General features: G+C 46.4%; 1 protein-coding gene across 4 annotated transcripts in view; it reads left to right on the top strand.

The window, feature by feature from the left end:
- The first annotated feature begins 222 nt into the window (after positions 1–222).
- Armc9 (armadillo repeat containing 9) overlaps positions 223–27,957 on the top strand; it is a 117,372-nt gene continuing 89,637 nt past the window's right edge. For 2 of the 4 annotated variants that reach the window (XM_070015025.1, XM_070015009.1), the window contains exons 1-9: positions 223–316; positions 2,814–2,900; positions 5,140–5,265; positions 6,306–6,476; positions 8,047–8,202; positions 12,145–12,237; positions 13,983–14,007; positions 17,408–17,565; positions 20,286–20,384. In XM_070015025.1, the coding sequence (XP_069871126.1) occupies positions 2,850–2,900; positions 5,140–5,265; positions 6,306–6,476; positions 8,047–8,202; positions 12,145–12,237; positions 13,983–14,007; positions 17,408–17,565; positions 20,286–20,384 (879 nt within the window). In that variant the 5' untranslated portion in view covers positions 223–316; positions 2,814–2,849. Of the gene's footprint in view, positions 317–2,810; positions 2,901–5,139; positions 5,266–6,305; positions 6,477–8,046; positions 8,203–12,144; positions 12,238–13,982; positions 14,008–17,407; positions 17,566–20,285; positions 20,385–27,957 lie in introns of those variants that run through there. The other 2 variants (XM_070015035.1, XM_070015018.1) reach the window with 2 other exon arrangements.

Below are 27,957 nucleotides of genomic sequence, written 5' to 3'. Positions count from 1 at the left end.
GAATGAAGGATTAGGAAGTCAGGACGAGCGGATCCAGACTCGCCTACGCGACGTCTGCGGAAAGGAATGAGGGTGCACAGACTCGAGGAGGTCCAGCGCCAAGCCCGCACACGGACGCCCGGCGGGGAAGCCTCACTTCCGCCACTGGGGCCCGGCCGCCCTTCCTCCCAGGATGCTCCGCGCCGGCCACGCCGCGCGCTATTGGCTGCGCCGCCCCACGTGATCACGGATGGCGGCAGCGGCGGTTGCCCCGGTGACGAGGCGAGAGGCGGCATCCCGGCGGGGTGAGCGCGACGTCCGCGGCTGAGCCGAGCAGGTAAGCGCTCACACCGTGGTCCCGGAGCGGGGAGGAGCAGCGGTGAGGCCGACGGCCAGACCTCCGCCCTCGAGGAAACCATCTCGGGGGCGCCCCCGCTCCGTCCGCGGCTCGTGTCTGGTGCGGGCCCGAGCGCCTCCGGGACGCCCGAGGCTGCTTCCCGCTGCGTCCCGCAGGTCGTCCCGACCTTACCGCAGTGGCACCGAGTCGTCCCGCAGAGTAGTGGACGGAGCCGCTGCGCCCGGGACTTTTAGACTCCCCACACCCCATCCCCCGCCCCAGCCCAGCATCAGCAGTCCCACCTCCACCGGCCCCGGATCAAGCCGGGACTAACGCTGATGAACTTGCTGTGCGAATTTGTTTACCGCACTGATCGATCCCCTCATCCGGCCCTTAAGAGGCCTTAAGTCTCTTCTCACCTAGAAAGTCAGAAGTTGCCACCACCACCGGAAGCGGGTCTGAAAATTGCCCGACTTTCTACGCATTGGAACGCCCTGGTTTTTCAAACTTCAGTGTGGGTCCTTTAAAAGGCAGATTTCTAAGCATCACACCACCCTTGGTGCTCGGTAACGTCTGTTTGCTCAGGCATCCCAGGTAGTCCTGGGTTGGGTGGTATAAATGTTGTATGGTACTATAAATTCCTGCTTTGTACCTAGCAGTGGCTACGGGAGCCCCAGTTGCCACATCTGTAGGAGAATATAAGTGACACCCCTCAGCTTTTAAGAATAAATGTGAAACATCTTGCACGTCGCTTGGCATACAGCAAACCCTCAATAAACCATTGTTTCATTATTGTTCAGGGACATTTTTGTAATTTCTTTTTTTTTTTTCTTTTTCTTTTTCTTTTTTTTTTGGGGGGGGGAGGGGGATCCGGTTGTGGGGCCTGAACTCTGGGCCTGGGCACTGTCCCTCAGCTCTTCAGCTCAAGGCCAGCCCTCTACCACTTGAGCCACAGTACCACTTTCGGCTTTTTTCTTTTTGCTTAATGTGGTGCTGAGGAATCGAACCCAGGGCCTCATGCATGCAAGGCAAGCGCTCTACCACTGAGCCACCTTCCCAGCCCCAATTTTGTAATTTCTAACAATGTGAGAAGTAATAGATTAGCTAACAGTGGCCGGTACTCACTGACAGTTGATCATAGCCGAATCTCATTCATGCTAGTCATGAAGGACTTCTCCAAAGAAGTGATATTTATTAAACAGACAGGTTAGCCGATTGAAAAAAGGGGAGAAAAAGTGTTTCAGGCAGAGAGAACAGGATGTACCAGAAACCCTTCTTGGCATGGTCACCAGTTGGGTTTCCAACTTCTCTTCAAGTTGCCCACAAACTTCATACTCTTAGCCCATGACCTTGATTCTTGTTCGACAAACCCAGTACTTGATTTGACTTCTAATCCAGACGCTGCTACAGATGCAAGCTGGAAGAAATTCATTAGCATCAGTGTGATCCAGTATGCTATGGGTATCGAGTGACTGTCCATGTCCACCTGGACTGAATGGTGATCAACATGGCTCAGGTCTGCAGAACAGATGGGAGAGGGTAGGAAGCCAAGCTGTGAAGGTCTTTGAGAGCTGGGACCAAGGAGTCCACCTTCATGTGGAAGGTCCAAAGCAAGAGACAAGGAGGGTCAGTATTCATAGGGTAGATATCAGATTGAAATGGAGGGGCAGATGGTTGCTATTTCTGTGCTTTGGGAGAGATAAAGCCCCCAAGACAGTGACAGTGAGCCAGAACACCAGGGATGTTCAATTTAATCTTCTGATTAAAATCTTTTGTGTCTGGGTAATTCAAACTACATGCACTGTAAGGTTCCAGACCTATGTATCCTTAGAACTGCAGTGGATCTGATCAGTTCTGTTTTATCTGCATTCCAGATTTGCTCTGGGGGTATGGGCAGCCAGTGGGGAGAGAAGAGCCTGGGAGGGAACTATAGGCGCTACTCCTGTTAGTGCATCTCGTGGATAGCTGTTACAAGCAACAAGAATGTATTATCTTGTAGTTCTGGCGGTCAAAATGTGTTACGGGCAGCCTGTGTATATAGCCACACACCATGCTTGATTCAGCCTCTAATGGAGGCACTGTAGTGCAGATGCTAATGTTATGGTGTGAAGCTGGTCTGTTCCTAGCCTTTCCTCACTTGTGGAGGCCACCTCTTGCTCCATGACCCTTCCTCCTCCTCCTGTTCAAAGCCTTGAGAGACCAGCTGAGTCTTTCTCATATCCCCCAGCTCTGACCCTGGCCCTCCTACCTTCTTTGATTGCCTGAGACCCACCTGGATAATCTGGGCTTACTTCTTGATTGAAGGTCACCTGATCAGCTATCTTAGTGCTAGCTGCAACCTTAATTCCCTTGCATGTAACAACCCCATACACTCACAAATTCTGGGATTAGGAAGAGGACTTCTTTGGAGCCCATATTCTTCTCACCATAGCCTCCCTTTCATGATTTCTCAGATGGCTGGAGTGAAGTCTTTGTCTTGTGCTTTTATCTTGTACAGATTTTTTGCTGTGAGAATTTCCAGAAGCAGTTCAGGATGGGAGATATTCTGGCCCACGAGTCTGAATTACTTGGACTAGTGAAGGAGGTAGGTATGTTATGGAAAACACATATCACAGAAAATTACATTCTGAAATACTGCAACAAGCTGAACATGGTGATACATGTAGTACTAACATTTGGAGGCTGAGGCAGGAGGATTTTGAGTTTGAGGCTAGTCTGGACTACACAGAAAGACCCATAAATAAATGAAACATTCTTTTTGTATCTTCTAATATTTCTATCATTTCATTAGATCTGTTAATGTATTTCCCTTATAATTTTCTGTTTTATATTTTGTTTATATAACTAAACTGAAATCTTACAGCTACTTTTCTCTTTATTTTATGTTGTGCTTACATTGGGGCTTAAATTTAGGGCCTGTGTGCTGTCCATTAGCATTTTTGCTTAAGACTTGGTGCTCTACCACTTGAGCCACAGCTCTGCTTCCAGCTCTTGTTAGTTGGAGATAAGATTCTCATGGACTTTCCTTCCTGGACCTGCTTTGAACTGTGATCCTCAGATCTGAGCTTGCAAAGTAGCTAGGATTACAGGTGTGAGCCACTGTTGCCTGGCACTTGAATTTTTTTAAAAAAGAAAATTATAGGGATGGTATGTGGTTCAGTGGTACAGTGCTTGCCTAGCATATGAGAAGTCTTGGTTCCATCCCCAACTCCACAGAAGAAAGAAAATTATAAAGGCAAGCCGTACTCATGGTAAGAGATTCAAGCAAAACAGAACTGTATCAAGAGAATTTTCCCATTTTTCTCCTACAGAGTACTGTTAATGGCTTAACATTTTATTTTTTTCAGCCCTCATCTCTGAATGGTTAAAGTATTCTCACATTTGTAGTTTTTTGGGGGCTATGCCATAATAACACCTTGTTTTTCATTTCCCTTTTGCACATTAACAACAATGTAGCATGAACAGTCTACCCTGGTCTGCCTGGGTACTGTAGATATTTCACGACAAGGTTGTATTAGAATTTCTTTTACTTGTTTCCTGTTAATAGGCATCTAAGTTTCCTGCACCCAAAGCTTTTGAGGAATAAGACCCTCAGTCTATGCATTGTGGTGCTAAGGAAATGGTTGCCATGTATTGTGTGATTACACTGCCCCTTAGCCCCAAAGGAGCAGAAGGAAGTTAAGAGCCTCCTGCCTTGGAAGTGCAGCTTTGGCATTTGTTGGCAAGATGGCAAATACATTTCTAGCACTATCACGGCAGGATGTGCTTCAGGCTCAAGGGAACATTTTCCTGTCTTTTTTTTTTTTTTTGTAAGTCCTGGAGCCTGAACTCTGGGCCTGGGCTCTGTTCCTCAGCTCTTTAGCTCAAGGCTAGTGCTCTACCACTTGAGCCACAGTACCACTTCCAGTTTTCTGGTGGTTAAATGGAGATAAGAGTCTCATGGATAGTCCTGCCTGGGCTGGCTTTGCACTGTGATCCTCAGATCTCAGCCTTTTATTAGCTAGGATTACAGGTGTGAGCCACCGGTGCCTGGCACATTTCCATATTTTAATGGCTTAGCAACAGGCTGACTTGTGATCCTTTGTCAAGGGACAACTACGGGTAAGCCTCAGGCCTTCAGACTGCTGTACACATGATTTCACTGTACACATGATATCATTACCACTCACATTTTTCTTTCTGAAATAACTTTTCTGAAAATAAACACTTTCTATGATGCTGTCTTTCTTGGCATTTAGAATACCTATTAATAAATAATTTTAAATTAGATTCCAAACCATTTCCTCTAGTCCCCTTTTGTCTGTTTTGTGAGTGTGTGTGTGTGTGTGTGTGTGTGTGTGTGTGTGTGTGTGTGTGTGTGTGTGTGTGTGTGTGTGTGTGTGTGTGTTTAAAACTGGTATCAGCCTTATGTTGTCACTTGGCTTTCTTGTTCATTACTGGTACTGTACCATTTGAGACACACCTCCAGTCCGGCGTTTTGCTTGTTAATTAGATCTGTAGTCTCATGGACTTTTCTACCTAGGCTGGCTTTGAACAGTTACCCTCCAAGTGTCCTCCTCCTTAGTAGCTGGTATTATAGGCGTGAGCCACCTACACTTGGCTTCATTTGTCTTTTTAATTATAGGCACTGTGACAGGTGGTTTGACTTGAGTTTCTCTAGTGGTTTAATGGTTAGTGATAATGAGTACCTTTAAGTGTCTATGTTGGTCTTTCATAGGTCTTTATTAGAGAAATACCTTTGGAGAAGTACCTTTGCCCGTTTATTGACTGTATTGTTTTATTTTTTGATTTTTATTGTTGTTTAATTATGTTTTCTTTTATAGTATTTAGATTTTGCTGAATTTGAGGACACCTTGAAGACCTTTTCAAAGGAATGCAAAATGAAAGGAAAGCCACTATGTAAAACAGCAGGTGGATCTTTAAAGGACTCCAAGGCCCTTATGATTCAGGTTTTTGTTTATTTTCTTTCTGTGGACAGTCAAGGTGTTACCATTGCAGAACACTGGCATCATTTCCGGGGACCTGCTCAGAGTTCCTTTAGACTGTGCCAGTGTTTATGGGTGACTTGAAAGGTATCATCTTTAAATCTTCACTCCCTACCTTGGAGAAATGTATGACTACATAAGAGCTATCACATTTTTGGAGGAGAAGAAAAAAAGGAAGCCATGCCATGTTTAGAAACTGAGACCACTATGGTCCTCATTCTGAGAGGTTTGGGGTTATTAATTCTAGGTAGTGGGATGGAGCAACAGACAGGCAAAACCAAGCCAGACCAAGTCCCTCAGAGTGCTTGCATTCATTTGGCAGGTAGGAGGGGCTAGGAGCAAATAAGACAGCATCCCTGCCAGAGGAAGGGCCCTAAGTCCTCAGTTCAGCCATCTTTGGATGCCAGCAGCCCATTTGCAAGATTCTGAGCAGGTGATGAGTTTAGGGCATGACATTTCCCCAGATGGTAAGCGTCTTCTTTGAGAGATTCTGTTACTTCAGCACACTCATTTCTGTGTGTCTTACTTCTAGAAGTGGACACTTGGTTTGGAATCCAAGCCACAAGGCTGAGGAGTTGGAGTTCAGGCTACTCCCTGGCCATCTTCTCTTAGTCCCTGACTGCCCCTTGACCAGGCCTGGGTGCTGTGGAGAAGGCCATCTCCTTTCCCATGAGCCGTGATCAGTCTCCCTAAGTTGTTCTCAGTGGATGCACGTGTCTCACTTCTCTGGCCTCTGATTTCTGTCTTCTGGCTGATTCCAGCCATTTCAGAGACCCGAGTTTTCGTCTGCTCCTAGTGCGTCCAGATTTGGTATGGCAAATGCTGGAAAATGGGGAGTAGTCACAGTAATCTCAGCGATCTCAGCCTAAGGAGCTGAGGCGCTTGAGCCTTTTTGATTCTCCTCTGGAAAGGAGTGTGTGTGTCTGGTGGTGGGTGGCAAGAATTGTGGGTGTTGGAGAAGGAGCACCCTCTACGATGGACTCAGTCTGATGTCTTCTCCATAGAAGGATCTCCTGGCTGCATTTGACAATGGAGACCAGAAGGTGTTCTTTGATTTGTGGGAGGAGCACGTCCCTAGCACCATCCGAGAGAACGACTCCCTTGCGCAGAAGCTGGAGTTCTATGTTCACATCCACTTCGCTATCTTTCTCCTCAAGCGTTCTGTGGGGAGGCCGGTAGGTGGACTTTGGGGGTGGCTGTGTCCTCTTCCCAGGAGCGTTGCTCAGGTTCTGTGACGTGTTAGCATACTGCTTTCAGGATGTAGGCATGCTGTGTCCTGAGGAGTGGTTTTGCTCTTATTCCTGGCTCTTAATTTTCTTATCTATGGGGCAGTTTAATCATTTCCTAATTCAAAGATATATTAATTTTATGTATATTTCTTGCACCAAAAAATTGGAAACTTTGTGTCTATATTATATATATATGTATAAAACATATAAGCATACACATATATGTGTGCATAGTACTGAGAGAACACTAGATTACTTACTGCACATAAATGAAAGGTAAGTAGAGGAAAATTGTATGGTATTTGGGAGAGTCCAGGGTTGAACAGTGCTTCTTCAGCCTTTTACCAGGGAGAGCTGGAGTGAGGTGAGAGGCAAGGTGAGGGGCCGGGAGAGCTGGCATTGGTCGCATGTTCCTGTGCGAGCTGATTGAAGTGTCAGTGCTCCTGAAGGGAGCTACCTAAGCTGTGGCTGTGCCTCAAAATCTGACCAACAAAGGGGAAAGCCAGTTATGAGAGATTTTCTTTTTACTTTCTGTTTTTTCTTTGTGCTAGTCCTGGGGCTTGAACTCAGGGCCTGGGCTTTGCCCCTGAGCTTTTTTTTTTTTGTCTGGGGCTTGAACTCTGGGCTTGGGTACTGTCCCTGCACTCTTCAGCTTAAGGCAAGCGCCCCCACCACTTGAGCCACAGCTTTAGTTCTGGCTTTTTTTCTTTTTTTTTTTTGGTGCTTAAATGGAGATGAGAGTCTGACAACATTTCCTGCCAAGGCTTGCTTTAGATCTCATCTTCCTGAGTAGCTAGGCTTACAAGCATGACTCACCATTGCTGGCCATTTTTTGTTTTATTTCTGTTTTGAGGTAAGGTAAAACTCAGGTAAGGTTAAAAACTCACTGTTTAGCCGGGCGCTGGTGCCTCATGCCTGTAATACTAGCTACTCAGGAGGCTGAGATCTAAGGATCATGGTTCAAAGCCAGCCTGGACAGGAAAGGCTGTGAACTCTTACCTCCAATTAACCACCAGACAACCAGAAAGTGGCACTGTGGCTCAAGCAATAGAGCACTTGCCTTGAGCCAAAGAGCTCAGGGACAGCGCCCAGGCTCAGATTTCAAGCCCCACGACTGACCAGAAAACAAAAAACACCCTCATTGTTGTTTGGTGCAGTGATCAGAAGAGGGCCTCAGAACCTCATGGATGAAGAGGTATGCAGGTGTGAGGGAGGCTGGGAGGGCTGGCCCGCATGGGCCTGGTGGGAGCCCAGCGCCTTGCTGTCCTCACTCTGGAGAGAGGCGCCTGAGGTGGGAGCTGACTCGCGCTGGCTCCCATGCAGTCATAGTGCTCCTGCCAGTGGCTCATTAATGGTAAGTGTTAGGGATGATAGACACACTGGGCGCAGTGCTCCTGCCAGGCCACATGCAGCACGGCCAGCAACGTGGCGAGGACCTGCAGAGCCTCATGGGGTAGATGGGGTGGGTGACTGAGCCCTCACCCTGAGCCTCAACCAAATGCCTGCCTTCCTCTAGGACAAGCAGGAGCTGGATGAGAGGATTTCTTACTTCAAAACCTACCTAGAGACGAAAGGGGCCGCACTGAGCCAGACTACTGAGTTTCTTCCGTACTACGCCCTCCCCTTTGTTCCCAACCCAATGGTGCACCCCTCATTTAAAGAACTCTTCCAGGTAGGTGGTGATCTTTGACTCTATGTTAGTGTCTGGACAGCGTTGTGCCCTCACTGTACATGCACTGGTAGTTTATGAAAAATGCCTTAAAAAAATAAAATTTGCCCGCAATTTTTTTTTTTTTTTTTTTTTTTGTAGCCCAAGTCTACTTGGTCATTCTCTTATTGGGTAGTGTTTGCATTACTTTTTGGTTGCCTTTTACATAGCTGTGGTTTATGTTCTTTTTTTTTTTTTTTTTAATTTTTGGGTCCGGTCGTGGGGCCTGAACTCTGGGCCTGGGTGCTGTCCCTCAGCTCTTCAGCTCAAGGCTAGCGCTCTACCACTTGAGCCACAGCGCCACTCCTGGCTTTTTTTCTTTTTGCTTAATGTGGTGCTGAGGAATCGAACCCAGGCCTCATGCATGCAAGGCAAGCGCTCTACCACTGAGCCACCTTCCCAGCCCTGGTGTGTGTTCTTAAACACAAAGATAAATCTGGAAGAGGTACGGAAGTGTTCATGTAGCAAAAGAGAGAAGCAATCCAGTTACAAATCAGTAGGAACATGCATAAATAATTTGTGTTAATAGTCTCACAATGGAATACCATAGATCTATGAAAATGAATGAACAGAACCATGCACTGACATAATCTTGAACATAATGTAAGAGAAGACACACTTTATGTCTAGCTTTTTGTATAATTTCTGTTTTTCCAGGGATAGATTTCTGTTTTCATTTTTCAGTATTGGGGTTTGAACTCAAGGCATTGCACTTGCTAGGCAGGTACTCTACACTGGAGCCACACCTCTAGCCTCTGAGTTCATTTTACTTGAGTCTGGAAGGGATTTTCTTGGTGTGCATGCAGTTTTGTACTTCCAGAGAAGATCTATCTTTGTATTGCCCTGTCACCTAGGGCTGGGCTTGAACTCGGGGCTTGAGCACTGTCTGTTTTTTGCTCAAGGCTAGCACTCTACTACTTGAACTACAGCTCCATTTCCATGTTGTCGTTGTTTTTTTGTGTGCTGGTTAATTGGAAATTAGAGTCTCACAGCTTGGACTGGCTTTGAACTGTGATCCTCAGATCTCAGCCTTTTGAGTTGCTAGAATCACAGGTATGAGTCATGGGTACCCAGCTGATTTTTTTTTTTTTTTTTTGAATCGTAATACTGGATTTTGCTGTCAGGGTGTTGAGCTTCCTAGCCCAACCCAGGAGTATTTGAAACCACATTCTTTGCTAAAGACTCTGGAAACTGCACCGATGGGGCAGCTCCAGGCTGCAGTCTCATCTGGGGATGAAGACCCTCAAGTGAGAGTCTGTCCCCTACCTACCTAGTGCAGAGGTTGGGACAGGTGCATTTCCTTACTGTTCCTTTCTGCACATGGGCTATTTGTCCTGAACCTGAAGCTGTTGGTGCAGCCCTTTGGGTTCCCAGGTTTGTTCTAGGATCTCCTGTTAGCTTCCATCATCTTTGCTTTTCGCAGCTGTCAAAACTGAAGTTCAGGCTTTTAAAATTCTGAAGTTAGCACAAAGCTCTGGTGGCTCATGCCTGTAATCCTAACTACTCAGTAGGCTGAGAGCTGAGGATCACAGAAGCCAGCTGAGTGAGAAAGTCTGTTAGACTATTACCTCTAATCACCAAAAAGCTGAAAGTGGAGCTGTGGCTCAAGTGGTATAGCTGTGGCCTTGAGTGAAAAAAGCTAAGAGAGTCCAGGCTCTGTATTCAAGACCAAGTTCTGGCACAAAAAAAAACAAAGAGTCTCTAGTTACCTTGTTTGTTTGAGAGAGGCAGGCTCTCTATGTATCTCAGGTGGACTTGGAACTTGTTATTTGGTCCAGGCTGGCCTTGAACTCTAAATTCTTCTGCTTCATCCCTTCAGTGCTAGGATTACAGGTGTCTGCCCTCATTCCTGCCCAGCTAGATCCTGTAGTGATCTTTAATGTAATAACCATCTTTCATGCTTCTGAACTGTTAGGGTTCCTGCTTTTGCTTCATGTTTGGTCTCTGCATTTCCTCTCAGACTACTACTGTTAAGAAGGATAACCTTGGGGCTGAGAAGGTGGCTCAGTGGTAGAGTGCTTGCCTTGCATGCCTGAGGCCCTGGGTTCGATTCCTCAGCACCACATAAGCAAAAAGAAAAAAGCCGGAAGTGGCACTGTGGCTCAAGTGGTAGAGCGCTAGCCTTGAGCTGAAGAGCTGAGGGACAGCGCCCAGGCCCAGAGTTCAGGCCCCACGACCAGACCCCCCCCCCAAAAAAGAAGGATAACCTTCATTGTCGCCAAGTGTCTTAGTTGCTTTTATTGCTTTTTCAGACTGTCCGTTCTATCGTGTAATAAGAAAAGGAAATTATAAAAACTGTGATGGATTCTTTTATGCAGAAATAGTTATGTATCCTGCATTTTTATTTATTTATTTTTTGTCGTGGGGCTTGAACTTAGGGCTTGGGTACTGTCCCTAAGCTTTTTTGCTCAAGGCTAGTGCTCTACCACTGAATCATAGCTGTGTTTGTTTGGGTTTTTTGTTTTTTTCTGGTGGTTAACTGGCTTTGAACCATGATCCTCATATCTCAGCCTTCTGAATAGCTAGGATTACAGGCATGAGCCACCAGCAACCAGCTTTACAATTGATTGTTTTTTTGGAAAACTTCTGAATGAGGACTGATGTGGCAAGGACTGAGTAAAGCTTAACTAGTGAAGAGTTGAAGACACTGAAGGGATCCTTGCATGCGCTGCTCTGCAGAGGAGAGAAGGCCACAGGGAAGGCATGGGAGGTGAGCTGTGGGCCTCCCCAGGCCACAGAAATCCATTGTCATTCTTCATGCATTGAGTTTCAAATGCAAGTTTGAATGATGGAAAGGACCAGCCACTCACCTGCTTTAGAATCTGTGTTCTACAGGGAAGAAACAGTATGAGAGAGTGGTTTTTCCCAGACTGTGCAGCAGAGCCAGGCCTGCACTGCTAGCTCTTCCCACTTCCTCTGTGGGATCAGTGTCCATCAGACATGAGACACATTCATCTCAAAGCTAAAAGCACAGAAGAAATCAGAACAGTTGAGGAAAAAAATGGGAAATTCATGCCAGAGACTATACTTTAGAACTGTCCCCATCATTAGCAATTTCCTCACAGAAGCAATTAATTTGAAAAGATGTATTCATTGATTAAACAAAATGCTTAGGGGCTGGGAAGGTGGCTCAGTGGTAGAGCGCTTGCCTTGAATGTCTGAGGCCCTGGGTTCGATTCCTCAGCTCCACATAAGCAAAAAAAAAAAAAAAAAAGCCAGAAGTGGCACTGTGGCTCAAGTGGTAGAGCGCTAGCCTTGAGCTGAAGAGCTGAGGGACAGCGCCCAGGCCCAGAGTTCAGGCCCCACGACCGGAATCCCCCCCCCCCAAAAAAAAAAAGAAAGATCATCATTTTCCTCACTTCTTTAGTTATTTCTGTCATTTTTTCCTTCTTTATGAACATTATTATTTATTTTCAAGGGATAAATCAAACTAAAACTATCACAAAGATATCATAATCCACAAGGTATTTGTGACAGGAAACAGTATCTGTCCTTTCTTCCTGTCTAGATAGAGCTCTGTGGACACAGCTCCCTTTCTATGGGGTCTTTTGGTAACGTAGCAATAACTGTGTTATGTCTGCCAGTGCTGCACATGCCTAAACTATACTGAGTTATTTTGGCACTCAGCCTAATAGGGTGACTTGTCATGCTTGTTTAAATCCATGAAATAGTCAAATCATGTGCAAGTGTCTTTCCCCCTGCAGTGGGCACTTGAATCTAGAAATGGGTTCATTCAGTAAATGAATTGATCATCTGTCCTGAAACCTGTCTCCATGTCTCACAACCCAACATGCTATCTTGCTTTGTTGTCAGCCAGTGGCAGGGCTATTTCTCTACCAGCTGTGCCTGGATAATGATGATGTTTAGAGAGTTTGTGTTGTCATTCATTCATTCTTTTTCCTTCAGGATTCCTGGACACCAGAGTTAAAGATGAAGCTGGAAAAGTTTCTATCTTTAATTTTTAAAGCCAGTAACACACCAAAGCTTCTAACCATCTATGTATCCTTTCAAGGCACTTGGAGCCCACCTGGTGTTGGGCAGCGCACTGGTCAGGGCGGCTCCTGGCCAGGTCATTGCTCTTGTGCTTACGAGGGGGATGGATGGCTAAGAGGGGTGGCTTCTGTGCTGCTGTCTGTCTGAGATGTGGCCAGGGTCTTATTTTCATGCCACAGGCCTGGAAGCTGTCTTCTTAGAAAAGAACTTGGGAGAATTTTCCCTTTGCAGAAGATCAATCAATCAGTTTGGAGATTAGGGGCCATGGTATATGGATTTAATTTCCCATTCAAATAAAGATTTTCCTCCCTTTTTTCTTTTTTAGTGCTGGGGATCAACTTCCTCTTCCCTCAAGTAGAAAAAAATAAAGACAAAAACTTCTCTTAGCGGTAATTGTATAGTTGTGAATATACTGAGAAATCACTGAACTGTATACCATTTTTGTTTTTGTTTTTAAATGCCACGCCTGGGGCTTGAACTCAGGGTCTAGGCTCTATCTCTGAACTTTTTTTGCTTCTGGCTACTCCTTGAGCCACAGCTCCACTTCTGGCTCTTTGGTGTTTAATTGGAGTTAAGAGGCTTATAGACTTTCCTGGCTGGCCTGGTTTTGAACTGTGATCCTTAGATCTCAGCTTCCTGAGTAGCTAGGATTACTAGCCTGAACTCCCTTCACCCAACCTATATACCATTTAGAAAAATCTACAAATGGTTGTACAAGGGGGTTGCAAATTAATGTAACTATTTATTGCATTTGATCAGAGTTGTTCCTTCCAGCATCCCCTTCCCCCACCCCCTCCACCAGTGAGCTGCATATTCTTTTTTTTTTTTTTTGTCAGTCATGGGGCTTGAACCCTGGGTGCTGTCCTTGAGCTCTCCAGCTCAAGGCAAGTACTCTCTCTACCACTTGGGCCACAGCATGGCTTTTGGATTTCTGATGGTTTATTGGAGATCAGCGTCTCATGGACGTTCCTGCCCGGACCAGCTTTGATCTGCATTCCTCAGATCTCAGCCTCTTCAAAAGCTAGGATTACAGGCATGAGCCACCGGCACCCAGCCTCTTTAGGTGAATCATGCAGCATGTCAATAAAGCTGTTCCCAGAAAATTAAGAATAGGGCTGGGAATGTGGCTTAGTGATAGACTGCTTGCCTAGCATGCATGAAGCCCTGGGTTTGATTCATCAGTACCACATAAGCAGAAAAATCTAGAAGTGGAGCTGTGGCTCAAGTAGGAAAATGCTAGTCTTGAGTCAAAGAAGCTCAGGGACAGTGCTCAGGCCCTGAGTTCAAGCCCAAGGACTGGGAAAAGAAAAGAAAATTAAGAATAGTTCAGATGGGCTTTTGACCAGGTGTCTAGACTGACGGGAGCTGAGGTTTGAAGCCATGCACCTGGCTCCAGGGGTTGCAGCCTTAGCCATGGTCCTCGTTCAGCCTCAGTGTCCTTGGGACAAAGCTTGAGGATTGGTTACCATGTTGGTGGGGCTGAGTTCAGATTAGCATAGTTAGAGTATTTGGCGGCAATGGGAGGCCTTTAGAAGAGGCTGTGGGTAAAGTGAAGGCCAATGCACACAGGTCACTGAGGTGGAGAAGGAGGGATATGACTGGGTTCTGAGGAAATCCCTGTCCTGGCTGTCGCAGCAATGTGGGAACTGTCCTGAGCAGCCTCCCTTTATCAGGCTGCAGGGCCTTCTCTATAGCCACACCATTTCTGGTATCCTGAACACCTGTTTTTCTGAACTTCTTTCTCATCCCAGAAAGAAAATGGACAAAATAACAAAGGTAAGTCATTTATACAACTTTTGAAAGAACAACTTTGCCATTTTAGGCTTTCAGCTGTGAGAAGGGACAGAGAATTTTTGCACTTGGCAAATGAAGACTTTAGTGAGTCTATGTATCACTTGTAGTTCATGGCTGTAATCCTAAAATTTGTGAGAAGCTGAGATCTGGAGGATCATGGTTTGCAACCAGTCCATGCAGAGAAGATCATAGCATAGCTGGGCACAGTGGCCTTTTTATCCTTTGCTATGTGGAAGGCTGAGATTGGATGGATCATAGTTCTAGGCAGAAAAGTCCATGAGATTTCATCTTAATAGAAGGAAGCTGGACACAGTGGTGCATGCTTGCCATCCCAGTGATAACTGGAGCCCAAAATAGGTGGATTGAAGTTTAGGTTAGTACACCCCCCTCCTGCCCCCCATATCAAAAATAACCAGTGAAACCTGGTGCTGGAGCCTCAGGTCTGTAATCTTGTCTACTTAGGGCTGAGATCCAGATGATCATGATTTGAAGCCAGGCTGCATGGTAAACTCCATGAGACACTATTAGCAAAATAATTAGCAAAAATCTGGCTGGAGGTAAGGCTTAAGTGATAAAGTGCCACTAAGCAATGAGTTCAGACCTCAGTACCAGCAAAACCAACCAACCGATCAATGAAAACCAGGCTTGAAAGCATGGCTCCATGGCAAGTATACCTACCCAGAAAGTGATTTCAAACCCAGAATGACAAAAAAAAAAGCCCCAAACAGTCATGTTATCTGCAGAGCCAGGGGTCCACTTTACAGGATGGTTAGTGTCACCTAGCAGATAACTGAGGTGTGGAGCAGGTGGAGTTTCCGAGAAATGGCCCTTGTGCCATGACTACTGCCACTCAGTGTTATGACCCAGGCAGTGAGGGTCCATTCTATACATTCTACCTCCATTCTATACATTCAAGTAAGAATTCCAGTTTGGAGGTCGTATTAAATGATGTTTTGCCATGAGCAATGGTTTTTGCCAGAACTGCCCACTTTTTAGTAAGAGAATAAGGAGGAAAACTAATGACTGCCTACTTGTGCCCTCATTTGGGGCACTTTGCTTCTGGTCTGTCCTTGTTAGTACATTTTGGAAACTGCTTTATTATGTTGGAAGGAGTATATGGTGTGCTTCATGATTTCATTTAAAAATTTTTCATTACTGAAGATTGAACTCCTATCTCCAGCTTGCTGGGCAAGTGCTCTAAACTGCTCAAGCCACGCCATGTCCTTGTGCTTTATATCCTTTTTCTGATAGGATCTCACACTAAATTTTCCTGTGTTTGCCTCAAACCTCAATCCTCATTCTGTTGCATCCTGATAGCTGGGATTACGGGAGTGTACCACCTGCTCGTTCTTCTTGCTTTTCATAAGTAAAAGCAAGAAGGACTAAAGTCACAGTCCTCAATTCTTACCAATAGTGAAATATTTGGTCTGTGAAATGCCACATTTGTCCTTTCTAAAGAATACTGTCAAAGATGATTTCAAAATTGCCTGCGATTGTGTGTGTGTGTGGGGGGGTAGGGGGGGTCCTTTTTTGTGTGTGCTGCTTTTTAGAAAGGTAAACTTTGTGTGCCAGTGTGCTAGTCGTAGTGCTTGAACTCAGGGCCTGGACTCTGTCCCTGAGCTGGTTTTGCTCAAAGCTAGTTCTCTACCACTTGAGCCACAGCTCCACCTCCAGCTTTTCTGGAAGTAGTTTAGTAGAGATAAGAGTCTCATGGACTTTTCTGCTGGGCTGTCTTCAAAGCATAATTCTTAGATCTCAGCCTCCTAAGTAGCTAGGATTGCAGGGATAACCCACCAGCACTCCGTGGAATTTTTTTTTTTTTAAGAATTAGTAACTTGCCGGGCGCTGGTGGCTCACGCCTGTAATCCTAGCTACTCAGGAGGCTGAGATCTGAGGATCGCGGTTCAAAGCCAGCCCGGGCAGGAAAGACCGCGAGACTCCTATCTCCAATAAACCACCAGAAAACCGGAAGTGGCGCTGTAGCTCAAGTGGTAGAGCGCTCGCCTTGAGCTGAAGAGCTGAGGGACAGCGCCCAGGCCCAGAGTTCAAGCCCCACGACCGACAAAAAAAAAAAAAAAAAAGAATTAGTAACTTATGGGCTGGGAAGGTGGCTCAGTGGTAGAGGGCTTGCCTTGCATGCATGAGGCCCTGGGTTCGATTCCTCAGCACCACATAAGCAAAAAGAAAAAAAAGCCGGAAGTGGCGCTGTGGCTCAAGTGGAGGAGCGCTAGCCTTGAGCTGAAGAGCTGAGGGCAGTGCCCAGGCCCAGAGTTCAGGCCCCACGACCAGACCCAAAAAAAAGAAGAAGAATTAGTAACTTATTTAACTCTTCACTTACCAGAAATTGACAAATGAATAATAGTTTAGATTTGTCACTAAGGAGAGAGTTGGTTGGTAATGTCAGAAAAAAAGGCTTGGATATTTGTTTTTGCTCTTGGTGGCCTCATGCATTAGTCATCTGTGCATCACCATAATGAAATACCTGAGGCAGTTAATTTATAAAGCAAAGACTTATTTAGCTCATGGTTCTGGAGATTCCAGTCCCATTGGTAGTGTCAGTGCTTTGGCCCTCTGTGAAGGCCTCTGGTGGTGGTGATGGGAAGCACATGGTGGAGTGAACTGTGTATTGTCATGATCCAGGAAACTCAGGAGAGATGGGCTGGACATTCTGGAGCTAACTCCATTTAGCTCTAACCTTGGGACAAAGGTTTTAACATATGAATCTTTGGGGGCCATCGTCCTAACCATAGTGTTTTGGCCCCAACGTGTAGACAGCAGGTGTGGATTTGCCCTTCCTCTGATCGGTGGTTTGGCTGCAGTGTCCAGGGCTACTGCAACCTTCCAGGTGCTTCCAGGTGCTTTTTCCCAGGCCTGGCCGGAGTGGTTCTCTGCTTTAACTAATTGACCACAGAACCTTCCCTCATCTTGGATTCTTACTTTGCCCAGTACCCTTTATTTCCTTTAAAATGAAGAACGGCCCTGAAGATAGAGATTGTCCTAGACAACTTCAGTGCCAAAACAGAGGAAGACACAGATCTGGCTCCTGTGAGCTGTGAGCTGAGTATAGAAAGAAATAGCAGTCTTGTATCTTAGCCATAGAAGAACTAAACAGAATTGTCTGGGACTCCACCAAGGGAAGTGACCTTGTTAGGAAAGCCATTGATGATTCGGTTGACCTACACACAGGAAGAGGTCATGTAGTGGCCACAGGCACTTCGTAAGTACACGTGGTATGACACAGGAAAGTATTCAAAACCCGGAGTGCCACGTTCATTGTTACAGTGGATAACTGTATGATCCATGTGGAACCTTGGGGATCGGCTGCTGTTGCTTGGGTTTGCTGCTGCTGTTCTCACCTGAACTCTCATTGTAACCATCCTAGAAATACTGCAGCAGCTGCACCAGCAGCTGGTAGAAGCCGAGCGCCGGTCCATGACGTACCTGAAGCGGTACAATAAGATTCAAGCCGATTACCACAACCTCATCGGAGTCACAGCCGAGCTGGTGGACTCGCTGGAAGCCACGGTTAGTGGCAAGATGGTAAGGAACACCCCAGCTGTGTATGTTTCTGTTGGAGAAAAGAAGCGCTGGGGGCCTGTGAGGATGTGGCTCGCTAGCCCCTCTGTTTCACAAAGCCAGTGTGCACAGAACCACCATACGGACAGCTCGTGACCTCACTGTGCTGTTTGTGGTACTTTATCCACAATCCTCACTCATCATCTACTATATCTTTGTCTTTGTATTACTGCCAGCTGGGAAATTATCTGGCAACAAGAAAAACCATTTCATAGCTGGGTACTGGTGGATCATGCTTATAATCCTAGCTACTCAGGAGGCTGAGATCTGAGGATTATGGTTTGAAGCCAACCCAGGCAGAAAAGCTTGTGAGACTCTTACCGCCACTTAGCCAGCAAAAGACCAGAAGTGGAGGTGTGGTTTAAAGGGTAGAGTGACAGCTTTGAACGAAAAAATCCAAATGGGAGTATAAGGACCTTAGTTGAAGCCCTACTTAGTTAAGGCCCCCAAAAGAAAACAAGTTGTAGTGAATATTTTGTGTATGTCACATACCTGTGAATGCACCCCAAAAGTCAGGTAGGGACACCACAATTTTGATAAATGTTACTAACTTACTTTCCTAAACATTTAATGTGTACCAGAATGCCCATTTTCTCTACACAGCTGGCACCTCTGACCAGACTTTGAAGCTGGGTGTGAGGGTGCACATGAGGTCTGAGGTGAGGCTGGAGGGCTGTGACTTTATGCCAGAGAGAGGGACAGGAGGCATGAAGGAGAATGCCACGATGGAGGCCTTGACAGAGACAGTCACCAAGCACCGGACAGGGCTACTGTGATGGCTCTCATTCATTCAGCAGGCGTTTCCAGCCTCCCGTTTTATAGCAGGCGAGCCTGTGGCTCCCTTCCGCTGTTGTGACCCAGGCAGATGGGCAGCGGGGTCTCAGCAAGTCAGGAATGCAAGTGCAAACCTGACGGGACCCATTTAGGCCTTCAGATTTGAAGCCTGAGGCTCTTTCCATCACGAGATGGCTACCCAGGGCCTTTACTTCCTCAACTTACAGAAGTGGTTTAAAATATGTTTATGTCACCAGAATAAAATACAGTGACAACAGGGGTTATATACTATGGGGGAAGAACATACAAAAGAAACAAAAAAAAATCACATAGTACATTAAAAACAGGGACAAAGGAAAAAACCTCTTGTGTTTCTGTATTGGGGTTCGTGATTCCAGTGCCCTGCATCTTATATATACATTTTTCTAAGTTGGGGAGGGGAAGGAAAATAACAAAATTCTGAAACAAGGACACAGGTTGATCCATTGTAACAATGAGACATATAAGACACTATGTTGAAAACGAACTTTACAGCTGGGCGCCAGTGGCTCACACCTGTAATCCTAGCTACTCGGGAGGCTGAGATCTGAGGATCATTGTTCAAAGCCAGCCCGGGCAGGAAAGTCTGTAAGACTCTTATCTCCATTAAAAACCACTCAAAAATTGGAAGTGGTGCTGTGGCTCAAGCAGTTGAGCGCTTGCCTTGAGCTGAAGAGCTGAGGGACAGCGCCCAAGCCCCATGACTGACCAAAAAAAAAAAACAATTTTACAACTTCAGGGTGGGGGGGAGGAGTTGGGGAGGTGGGATGGAAGGGATGGTAGGGGAAAAACAAAGGAGGGGTTAACAATGCTTGATAGGAAATGTACTCATTATCTTTCCCTTGTAACTATAACCCCTCTGTACAGTATCTTTACAGTAAAAAACATTTTTAAAAGGGTGTTTTTTTTTGGTTAGTGACTGGCTTTATTTCTGTGTCCCTTCTCATTTTGTGAAAATGTTGAGCCAAGGTCAGAATTTAGAAACATGTTGTGTTGTTTAGATATAAAAATAATATACATGGTATAGTTTCATTTACTAGATTTTAAGACATGCAAACATAAATTATGGATATATTCATATCTAGTAGACACATTAAGTATGTAAGAAAAACCATACATTCTAAAACACTGAAAACAATCATAGGCTCCGACAGTAAAAACACATACTTTGTTAAACAGAAAAGGGGAAAGAAAGCCAGGCACCAGTGCTCATGCCTGTAATCTTAGTTACTCAGGAGGCTGAGATCTGAGGATTACAGTTCAAAGCCAGCCTGGGCAGGAAAGTCGATGAGACTCTTATCTCCAATTAACTACCAGAAAACTGGAAGTGGTGCTGTGGCTCAAAGTGGTAGAGCACTAGTCTGAGCAAAAGGAGCTCAGGGACAGTACCCAGGTCCTCGGTTCAAGCCTATGACCATTAAGAAGGGATGGGGGAGAGAAACCACTAATGACTACACACACACACACACAACACACACACACACGTTTTTGTTATATCACCCTCTATTCCTCTTTTTTTATATAAATTTTTTATTGTAAAGATACTGTACAGAGGGGTTACAGTTGCATGAGTTATGTAAATGAGTACATTTCCTCCTCTCATACATAACTAAAAAAAATGTGTTTATGTTCTGACATAAAGTAGGGTGTGTTGTCTGAGGAGTGATGGCCCGTGATCACACCTGTGGTAGGAAGCTTTCATCTGTCAGGTCAGTGTAGTAATTCCCACAAGCTCTGAGGCCAAAGCCAAATGATGTCCAGCTCAGTCACCTCCTAACCACCCTGTGCAGCAGGGAGAAGCCGTCAGCGGGCTTGGGAGCTGGCTCAGTAGCAGGTGCATATGCCTCACGGTGTCCTCCGTCCCCCTGCAGATCACCCCCGAGTACCTGCAGAGTGTCTGTGTCCGCCTCTTCAGCAACCAGATGCGGCAGAGCCTGGCTCACAGCGTGGACTTCACCAGGCCTGGGACGGTAAGGCTTTGCTTGAACCAGGGGACTCCGGTCTGTTCCCTCAAGTTTAAAGTGCATGGAACTAAGGAAAGTGAAATTGCAAGAGAAAATCACATTAGAGGCTGCTTTTCAGCTGGGTATGCAGGTATAGAAAATCAAGGGAGAGAAGGCTGTGTGAGGAGGGCACTGAGGATGGCCTCTGAGGCAGTGAAGGGGGTGTGTGCTGTGTGAGCTGCCGGGGACAGCCTGGACTGGAAAGACAGATGGAAGCCTTACTCTGGTGAGTAGTGTGGCCTAAAACAGGCACTCTAGTCTGTTTGATCAGGTTTATTTTTTTTATTTGTTCGTTTGTTTGTTTCCGTTGTAGGGCTTGAAGTCTGGGCCTGAGTGTTGTCCCTGAGCTCTTCAGCTCAAGGCTTGAGCTGCCAAGGCACTTCGGTTTTCTGATGGTTTATTGGAGATAAGAATCTCATGGAGGGCTGGGAAGGTGGCTCAGTGGTAGAGCACTTGCCTTGCATGCATGAGGCCCTGGGTTCGATTCCTCAGCACCACATAAGCAAAAAGAAAAAAGCCGGAAGTGGCACTGTGGCTCAAGTGGTAGAGCGCTAGCCTTGAGCTGAAGAGCTGAGGGACAGCGCCCAAGCCCAGAGTTCAGACCCCACAACCAGACCCAAAAACAAACAAACAAACAAAAAAAAAATCTCATGGACTTTCTTGCCATGGCTGGCTTTGAACCTTGATCCTTAGATCTCAGCTTCCTGGGTAGCTAGGATTATAGGTGTGAGCCACTGGTGCCTGGCCTGTTTTTTTTCTTAACTTGAAATAATGGCAGACTCAGAAAAGTTGATAAAATAGCAGGAGAGACACAGGTATTCCCTTTACTCAGATTCATAGATATTTACTTTTTTTTTTGCCAGTCCTGGGGCTTGAACTCAGAGCTTGAGCACTATCCCTGAGCTTCTTTTTGCTCAAGACTAGCACTCTAACACTTGAGCCATAGTACCACTTCTGGCTTTTTCTGTTTATGTGGTACTGAGGAATTGAACCTAGGGCTTCATGCATGCTAGGTAAGCACTTTACCATTAATCCACATTCCCAGCCCAAAGGTTACTCCCCCCACAGTTGTGGGGCCTGAACTCTGAGCCTGGGCACTATCCCTCAGCTCTTCAGCTCAAGGCTAGCATTCTACTACTAATGCCACAGCACCACTTCCAGCTTTTTCTGCTTATGTGGTGCTGAGGAATCAAACCCAGAGCCTCATGCATGTGAGGCAAGCCCTCTACCACTGAGCCACCTTTTTTTTTTTTTTGTCAGTCGTGGAGCTTGAACTCTGGGCCTGGATGCTGTCCCTTAGTTCTTCAGCTCAAGGCGAGCACTCTACCACCTGAGCCACAGTGCCACTTCTGGTTTTTCTGGTAGTTAATTGGAGATAAGAGTCTCACGGACTCTTGCCCAGGCGGGCTTTGAACTGCAATCCTCAGATCTCAGTCTCCTGAGTAGCTAGAATTACAGGCATGAGCCACCAGTGCCCGGCCCAAAGATTACTTTCTAATGGGTACAAAAATTATATATGTTGTTATTGTGTGTTGTTGTGTTTTTCTTTTTCTTTTTCCTTTTCTTTTTTTTTTTTTTTTTTTTTTTTTTGCCTACCCTGAGGCTTGAACTCTGGGCCTGGGCATTCTCCCTGAGCTTCTTTCACTCAAAGGGAACACTCTACTACTTGAGCCACAGCACCACTTCGGGCTTTTTTCTTTTTTTTTTTTTTTTTTTTTGTCAGTCGTGGGGCTTGAACTCTGGGCCTGGGCGCTGTCCCTCAGCTCTTCAGCTCAAGGTGACGCTTGAGCTACAGCGCCACTTCCGGTTTTCTGGTGGTTTATTGGAGATAGGAGTCTCACGGTCTCTCCTGCCCGGATGGCTTTGAAACACGATCCTCAGATCTCAGCCTCCTGAGTAGCTAGGATTACAGGCGTGAGCCACCAGTGCCTGGCTCATTTCGGGCTTTTTTGAGTAGTTCATTGGATATGAGTCTCACAGACTTTCCTGCCTAGGCTGACTTCAAACTTCGATCCTCAGATCTTAGCCTCCTGAGTAGCTAGTATTTCAGGCATGAGCCATCAGCACCCAGCATATATTTCTTCTGATTAAGAATATTCTCTGCATGCCGGGCACTGGTGGCTCACGCCTGTAATCCTAGCTACTCAGGAGGCTGAGATCTGAGGATCGCGGTTCAAAGCCAGCCCGGGCAAGAAAGACCGTGAGACTCCTATCTCCAATAAACCACCAGAAAACCGGAAGTGGCGCTGTAGCTCAAGTGGTAGAGCGCTCGCCTTGAGCTGAAGAGCTGAGGGACAACGCCCAGGCCCAGAGTTCAAGCCCACAACCGACAAAAAAAAAAAAGAATATTCTCTGCATGGGCTGGGAAGGTGGCTCAGTGGTAGAGCACTTGCCTTGCATGCCTGAGGTCCTGGGTTCGATTCCTCAGCACAACATAAGCAAAAAGAAAAAAAGCTGGAAGTGGCGCTGTGGCTCATGTGGTAGAGCACTAGCCTTGAGCTGAAGAGCTGAGGGACAGCACCAAGACCCAGAGTTCAGGCCCCATGACCGGACCAAAAAAAAAAAAAAAAAAAAGAGTATTCTCTGCCAGCTGTCAGTGGTTCTTGCCTACAACCCTGGCTATTTAGAAGGCTAAGATTTGGAGGATTTTTTTTTTTTTTTTTTTGGGTCGGTCGTGGGGCTTGAACTCTGGGCTTGGGCGCTGACCCTGTGCTCTTCAGCTCAAGGAGAGCACTCTACCACTTGAGCTACAGCACCACTTCCAGTTTTCTGGTGGTTGATTGGAGATAAGAGTTTCACGGACTTTCCTGCCCTGGCTGGCTTTGAACCGTGATCCTCAGATCTCAGCCTCCTCAGTAGCTAGGATTACAGGCGTGAGCCACCTGCGCCTGGCTGCTGGAGGATTTTTGTTTGAGGCTAGCTTGGTTAGAAAAGTTTTCTATCTCCCCAAATAACTAGTAAAGAAACAGAGCTGGGACTGGGAAGGTGGCTCAGTTGTAGAGTGCTTGCCTTGCATGCTTGAGGCCCTGGGTTCGATTCCTCAGCACCACATAAGCAGAAAAAAAAAGCCGGAAGTGGCATTGTGGCTCAAGTGGTAAAGCGCTAGCCTTGAGCTGAAGAGCTGAGGGACAGCGCCCAGACCCAGAGTTCAGGCCCCACGACTGGACTCCAAAAAAAAAAAGAAAAGAAAAGAAGCCGAGCTGGAGCTGTGACTCAAATAGTAGAGTCCTAGTCTAGCAAGCTTGAGTTCAAAAGTATATTCTCTTATAAAACCATGTAATTATCAACGTCTGTAAATTTCACTTCTAGTCTTATGTAATCTCCTGTCTGTTTTCTGCCAGTTGATCCAGTAATGCCCTGTGAGTCCTTCCTGGTTCAGTGGCCTTGGATTTGGTGCCACACTAAGGTATCAGGGCTGCTGTAATCTTTTTTTTTTCCTTTTTCTTTTTTAGTCATGGGGCTTGAACTCTGGGTCTGGGCGCTGTCCCTCAGCTCTTCGGCTCAAGGCTAGCACTCTACTACTTGAGCCACAGCACCACTTCCAGTTTTCTAGTGGTTTATTGGAGATAAGAATCTCACAGACTTTTCTGCCCAGGCTGGCTTTGAACTGTGATCCTCAGATCTCAGCCTCCTGAGTAGCTAGGATTTCAGGTGTGAGCCACCAGTGGCCCAGTTAGGGCTGCTGTAATCCTGAGCATTACCTAGTCTTCTCTTCACTTTCCTGACAGTATCAGGAAAGGACAAATATTTTTTAAAACTATATTCTTAAAAAAAAAACAGATTATTTCACCTTTTGTCATTGATGTAGCCTTGTGATTCCAGTTACATATCTGAGGCCAAATGTTACCAAGTCATGTTGTGTCTTTCTTAGGACAGCACATCCTAGAGACATGTGAGGTGACACAGGACTTCAGACCCAGGGCATGGGCACTAGGGTATGACACTAGGGCACTAGTGTCTCTAGGGAAGCCATCAGAGTTCAGGAACCCACGCAAGGCTCTGGAGCTCACACCTGGTGTCGAGCCTAGGAGTAAGGCCTGGTACACATGTGGAGTTGGGGCACCCTGTTGGTCAGAACCACCGCCTTGAAATGAGGGGTTCCATACATAATACATTCTTCATAAAGTATTTTTTTTAGATTAAGTTAATACTTACCTGTAATCCCAGCACTTAGGAAGTGGAAGGAGAGGATTATGAGCTGGAGGCCATCCAGGGCTATATAGGAAGAATTTGTCTCAAAGAAAACAATTTTCTGGGCGCTGGTGGCTCACGCTTGTAATCCAAGCTATTGAGGAGGAGGAGATCTGAGGGTCGCAATTCAAAGTCAGCCCAGGCAGAAAAGTCCCTGTGAGACTCTTAGCATCAATTAACCACCAGAAAACAGTGGTAGAGCACTAGCCTTGAGTGAAGGAGCTCAGAGGCAGCGCCTAGGCCCTAAGTTCAAGCCTCATGAAACAACTAAAAAGTAAAACAAAAATTTGCTTTAAAAAAAAGAGGGTAAAGGCTGGCATGCAAACAAAAATGTATGTCAGCTGGGCACCAATGGCTCACGCCTGTAATCCTAGCTACTCAGAAGGCTGAGATCTGAGGATCGCAGTTCAAAGCCAGCTCGGGGAAGGAAAGTCTGTAAGAGTTTTGTCTCCTTTTAACTAGCAGAAAGCAGGAAGTAGTGCTGTGGCTCAAAGTGATAGAGCGCTTGCTTTGAGCACAAAGAACTCAGGGACAACGCCCAGGTCACCTATGTCCAGAGTTCAAGCCCCATAACCAACAGGAAAAAAGAAAAAGAAAAAAAGACTGCTGCAGTTATCCTAGAAGCCCTAGAAGCCTGGGGCACTTCCCTGGGACTCCATGAAAAGGAAGGGAGTCACAGAGTAAAGAAGTTTCCTGTGTTCTCAGAAGTCACATAGAGCTGGTCATGGTGGCCATTCTGCACATGGGGACAGACAGATGATGAAGATTGCATAGTCTCCACTTAGATTCTCGCTAAAGGGTTTTAGCATGCAGAAATCTTAGAGGATCAGCCATATTTCAAAGCAAATGTTGGCTATCCAAGTTTTAAAAACAACTTCCTCCAGTCCTCCAGGATAAAGTGCTTTATGTCATTCCCTGAGGGCTGGTGACCTCTGTGTACCCTGGACAGCCAGCTGTAGGCCAGGTGTGGGACAGTGTTTACCAGAAATGATGACTTCCCAGCCGCTGCTCTCTACTGCCCTCTCTGGAATTTATTAATTCTTCATATAATTGGTGTTTTTCAAGTTTGTTGTAAAACCCCATTCACCTTACTACCTACAAGTGTCCTGTGTTTCCTGTATATTGAAGGTTAAGGGATAGTTTAAAGGAGCCAGGGGTTCAGTGCAGCCAAAGTTTAGTTCCATAACACATTATTAGTGTCATGGACATGAGCCTCGTCAGCCATCCTTGCCGTTTGCTGGCATTGAGGTGCAGACTGTCCAAGTGTTAGAAATTGGGGAGGAGGCACTGGGTTAGCTAGCCACAGCCATTTTCTTTCTTTTTTGTCGGTCGTCGGGCCTGAACTCTGAGCCTGGGTGCTGTCCTTCAGCTCTTCAGCTCAAGGCTAGCACTTTACTACTTGAGCCATGGCACCACTTCCACCACAGCCATTGCTTTGCATTGCTTTGCTTTTTTTGTGTCAGTACTGGGGCTTGAATTCAGGATTTGGGTATTATCCCTGAGCTTCTTTGTGCTCAAGGCTAGCATTCTACCACTGAGCCACAGTGTCACTTCTGATTTTTTGAGTAGTAATTGGAGATCAGAGTCTCATGGGGACTTTTCTACCTGGGCTGGCTTTGAATCGTGATCCTCAGATCTCAGCCTTCTGACTAGCTAGAATGACAGGCATGAGCCACTGTGTCCAGCAGATTCTCTACTCTGGACTGTGGAATTCCTGAAGCAAACCCACTAGGCTGGGGCCATTGCTACCACATGTGGGCAGCACCCAGAGCTGACCCTACCCTTGCTTGTAGATGTTTATGACTGCCTTAATCCCACAAACCCAGTGAGTTACCCTTTTCCCCTCAAACACTAGGAGAGACAGGAGGCATGCCTCTGCTCTTACCTGCTTATCTGCTTCCTGTGCCCTGGTAGAGCTGTTTGCAAAGGCTGCCAGCCTTATCAGAGCTGGCAGCTGGCCAGGGGCTGCCAGAAGGATTAGTATTGCTGGGATTTAGGCTTTCTGACGGGAAGATCCTTTCCAGTGACCCTGGGTGGCCCTGGCGTCACCCCAGGTTTACCCTTCCCTGTCTTTGACTTCTCAGGTTCTCAAACTGGGATCCAAATAAGTCAGATTATGTTATCAGCAAGCTAGTGGGGAGTCAGGATTTTCCTGGAGCACAGGAGATAAAGAAAACAAGCAATTTTCTAGGATTACACAAGTACAGCCTGTCACACGATGACATTTCAACATTTGGGTCAACGACAGACTGCAAATGCCATGTGATCTCTTGAGATTCTATTACCTCATGATGCTGGAGCTGCTGTGTCTTTGGTAGTCGTGGATGATGCCTCTCTTGGACCTTAGCCCTTTATTACTCAGCACATAACTTGAATCGTGCACTACATGTTGGTGTGGAGCCTGGTGCACCTTATCTCTAGGTGATCACCTGAGCCAGGTTTCCAATGCTCCATGCATGGCAGAGTGGCTCCCCCATCTCCATGTATTAGAAGTCACTTTCCCAGGGCCTGGACCTGGGGCTACATGCATCTGTTCACTGGAAACAGTGGTGGCTGGCCGAGGTGGACACGTCCCTCACCCAAGGACTGCTCACCCCAGGGCATGGGGGACACCTAATCACAACTTTCCTTCACCTGATACTGATCCTGCGGACACACCTGTGCAACCTAACATTCTGTGTCCTTTGCAAATGATATGTCATCCAGCTGTCTTGGGTTTGATGTGGCCCGTTTGTTGGTGGTACTGGGATTTGAACTCAGAGTCTCAGTTTGTTAGGTAGAAAATTCTGCCGCTTCCCTAGCCCTTTTTGTTTTAGCTCTTTTTTGTTTTTTGGGTTTTTTTTGTCGGTCGTGTGGCTTGAACTGTGGGTTTGGGCACTGTCCTTGCGCTCTTCAGCTCAAGGCGAGCGCTCTACCGCTTAAGCCAATGAGCCACTTCCAGTTTTCTAGTGGTTTTTATTGGAGATAAGAGTCTCATGGACTGGCTTGGGAAGGTGGCTCAGTGGTAGAGCGCTTGCCTTGCATGCATGAGGCCCTCAGCACCACATAAGCAAAAAGAAAAAAAGCTGGAAGTGGCGCTGTGGCTCAAGTGGTAGAGCGCTAGCCTTGAGCTGAAGAGCTGAGGGACAGCGGCCAGGCCCAGAGTTCAGGCCCCACAACTGGACCAAAAAAAACCAAAAAACAAGAGTTTTACGGACTTTGCTGCCTGGGCTGGCTTTGAACTGCAATCCTCAGAACTCAGCCTCCTGAGGAGCTAGGATTACAGGCATGAGCCACTGGCGCCTGGCTTATAGATGTTTTTTCTAGTAGGGATTTACACCTATGTTCTGATCATCCTGAACCGTGATCC

Source organism: Dipodomys merriami, unplaced genomic scaffold, assembly GCF_024711535.1.
Source record: "Dipodomys merriami isolate MVZ:Mamm:240054 unplaced genomic scaffold, mDipMer1.0.p SCAF_1, whole genome shotgun sequence".
NCBI classification, from domain to species: Eukaryota; Metazoa; Chordata; class Mammalia; order Rodentia; family Heteromyidae; genus Dipodomys; species Dipodomys merriami.
This window is presented reverse-complemented; position numbering and strand designations above follow the sequence as displayed.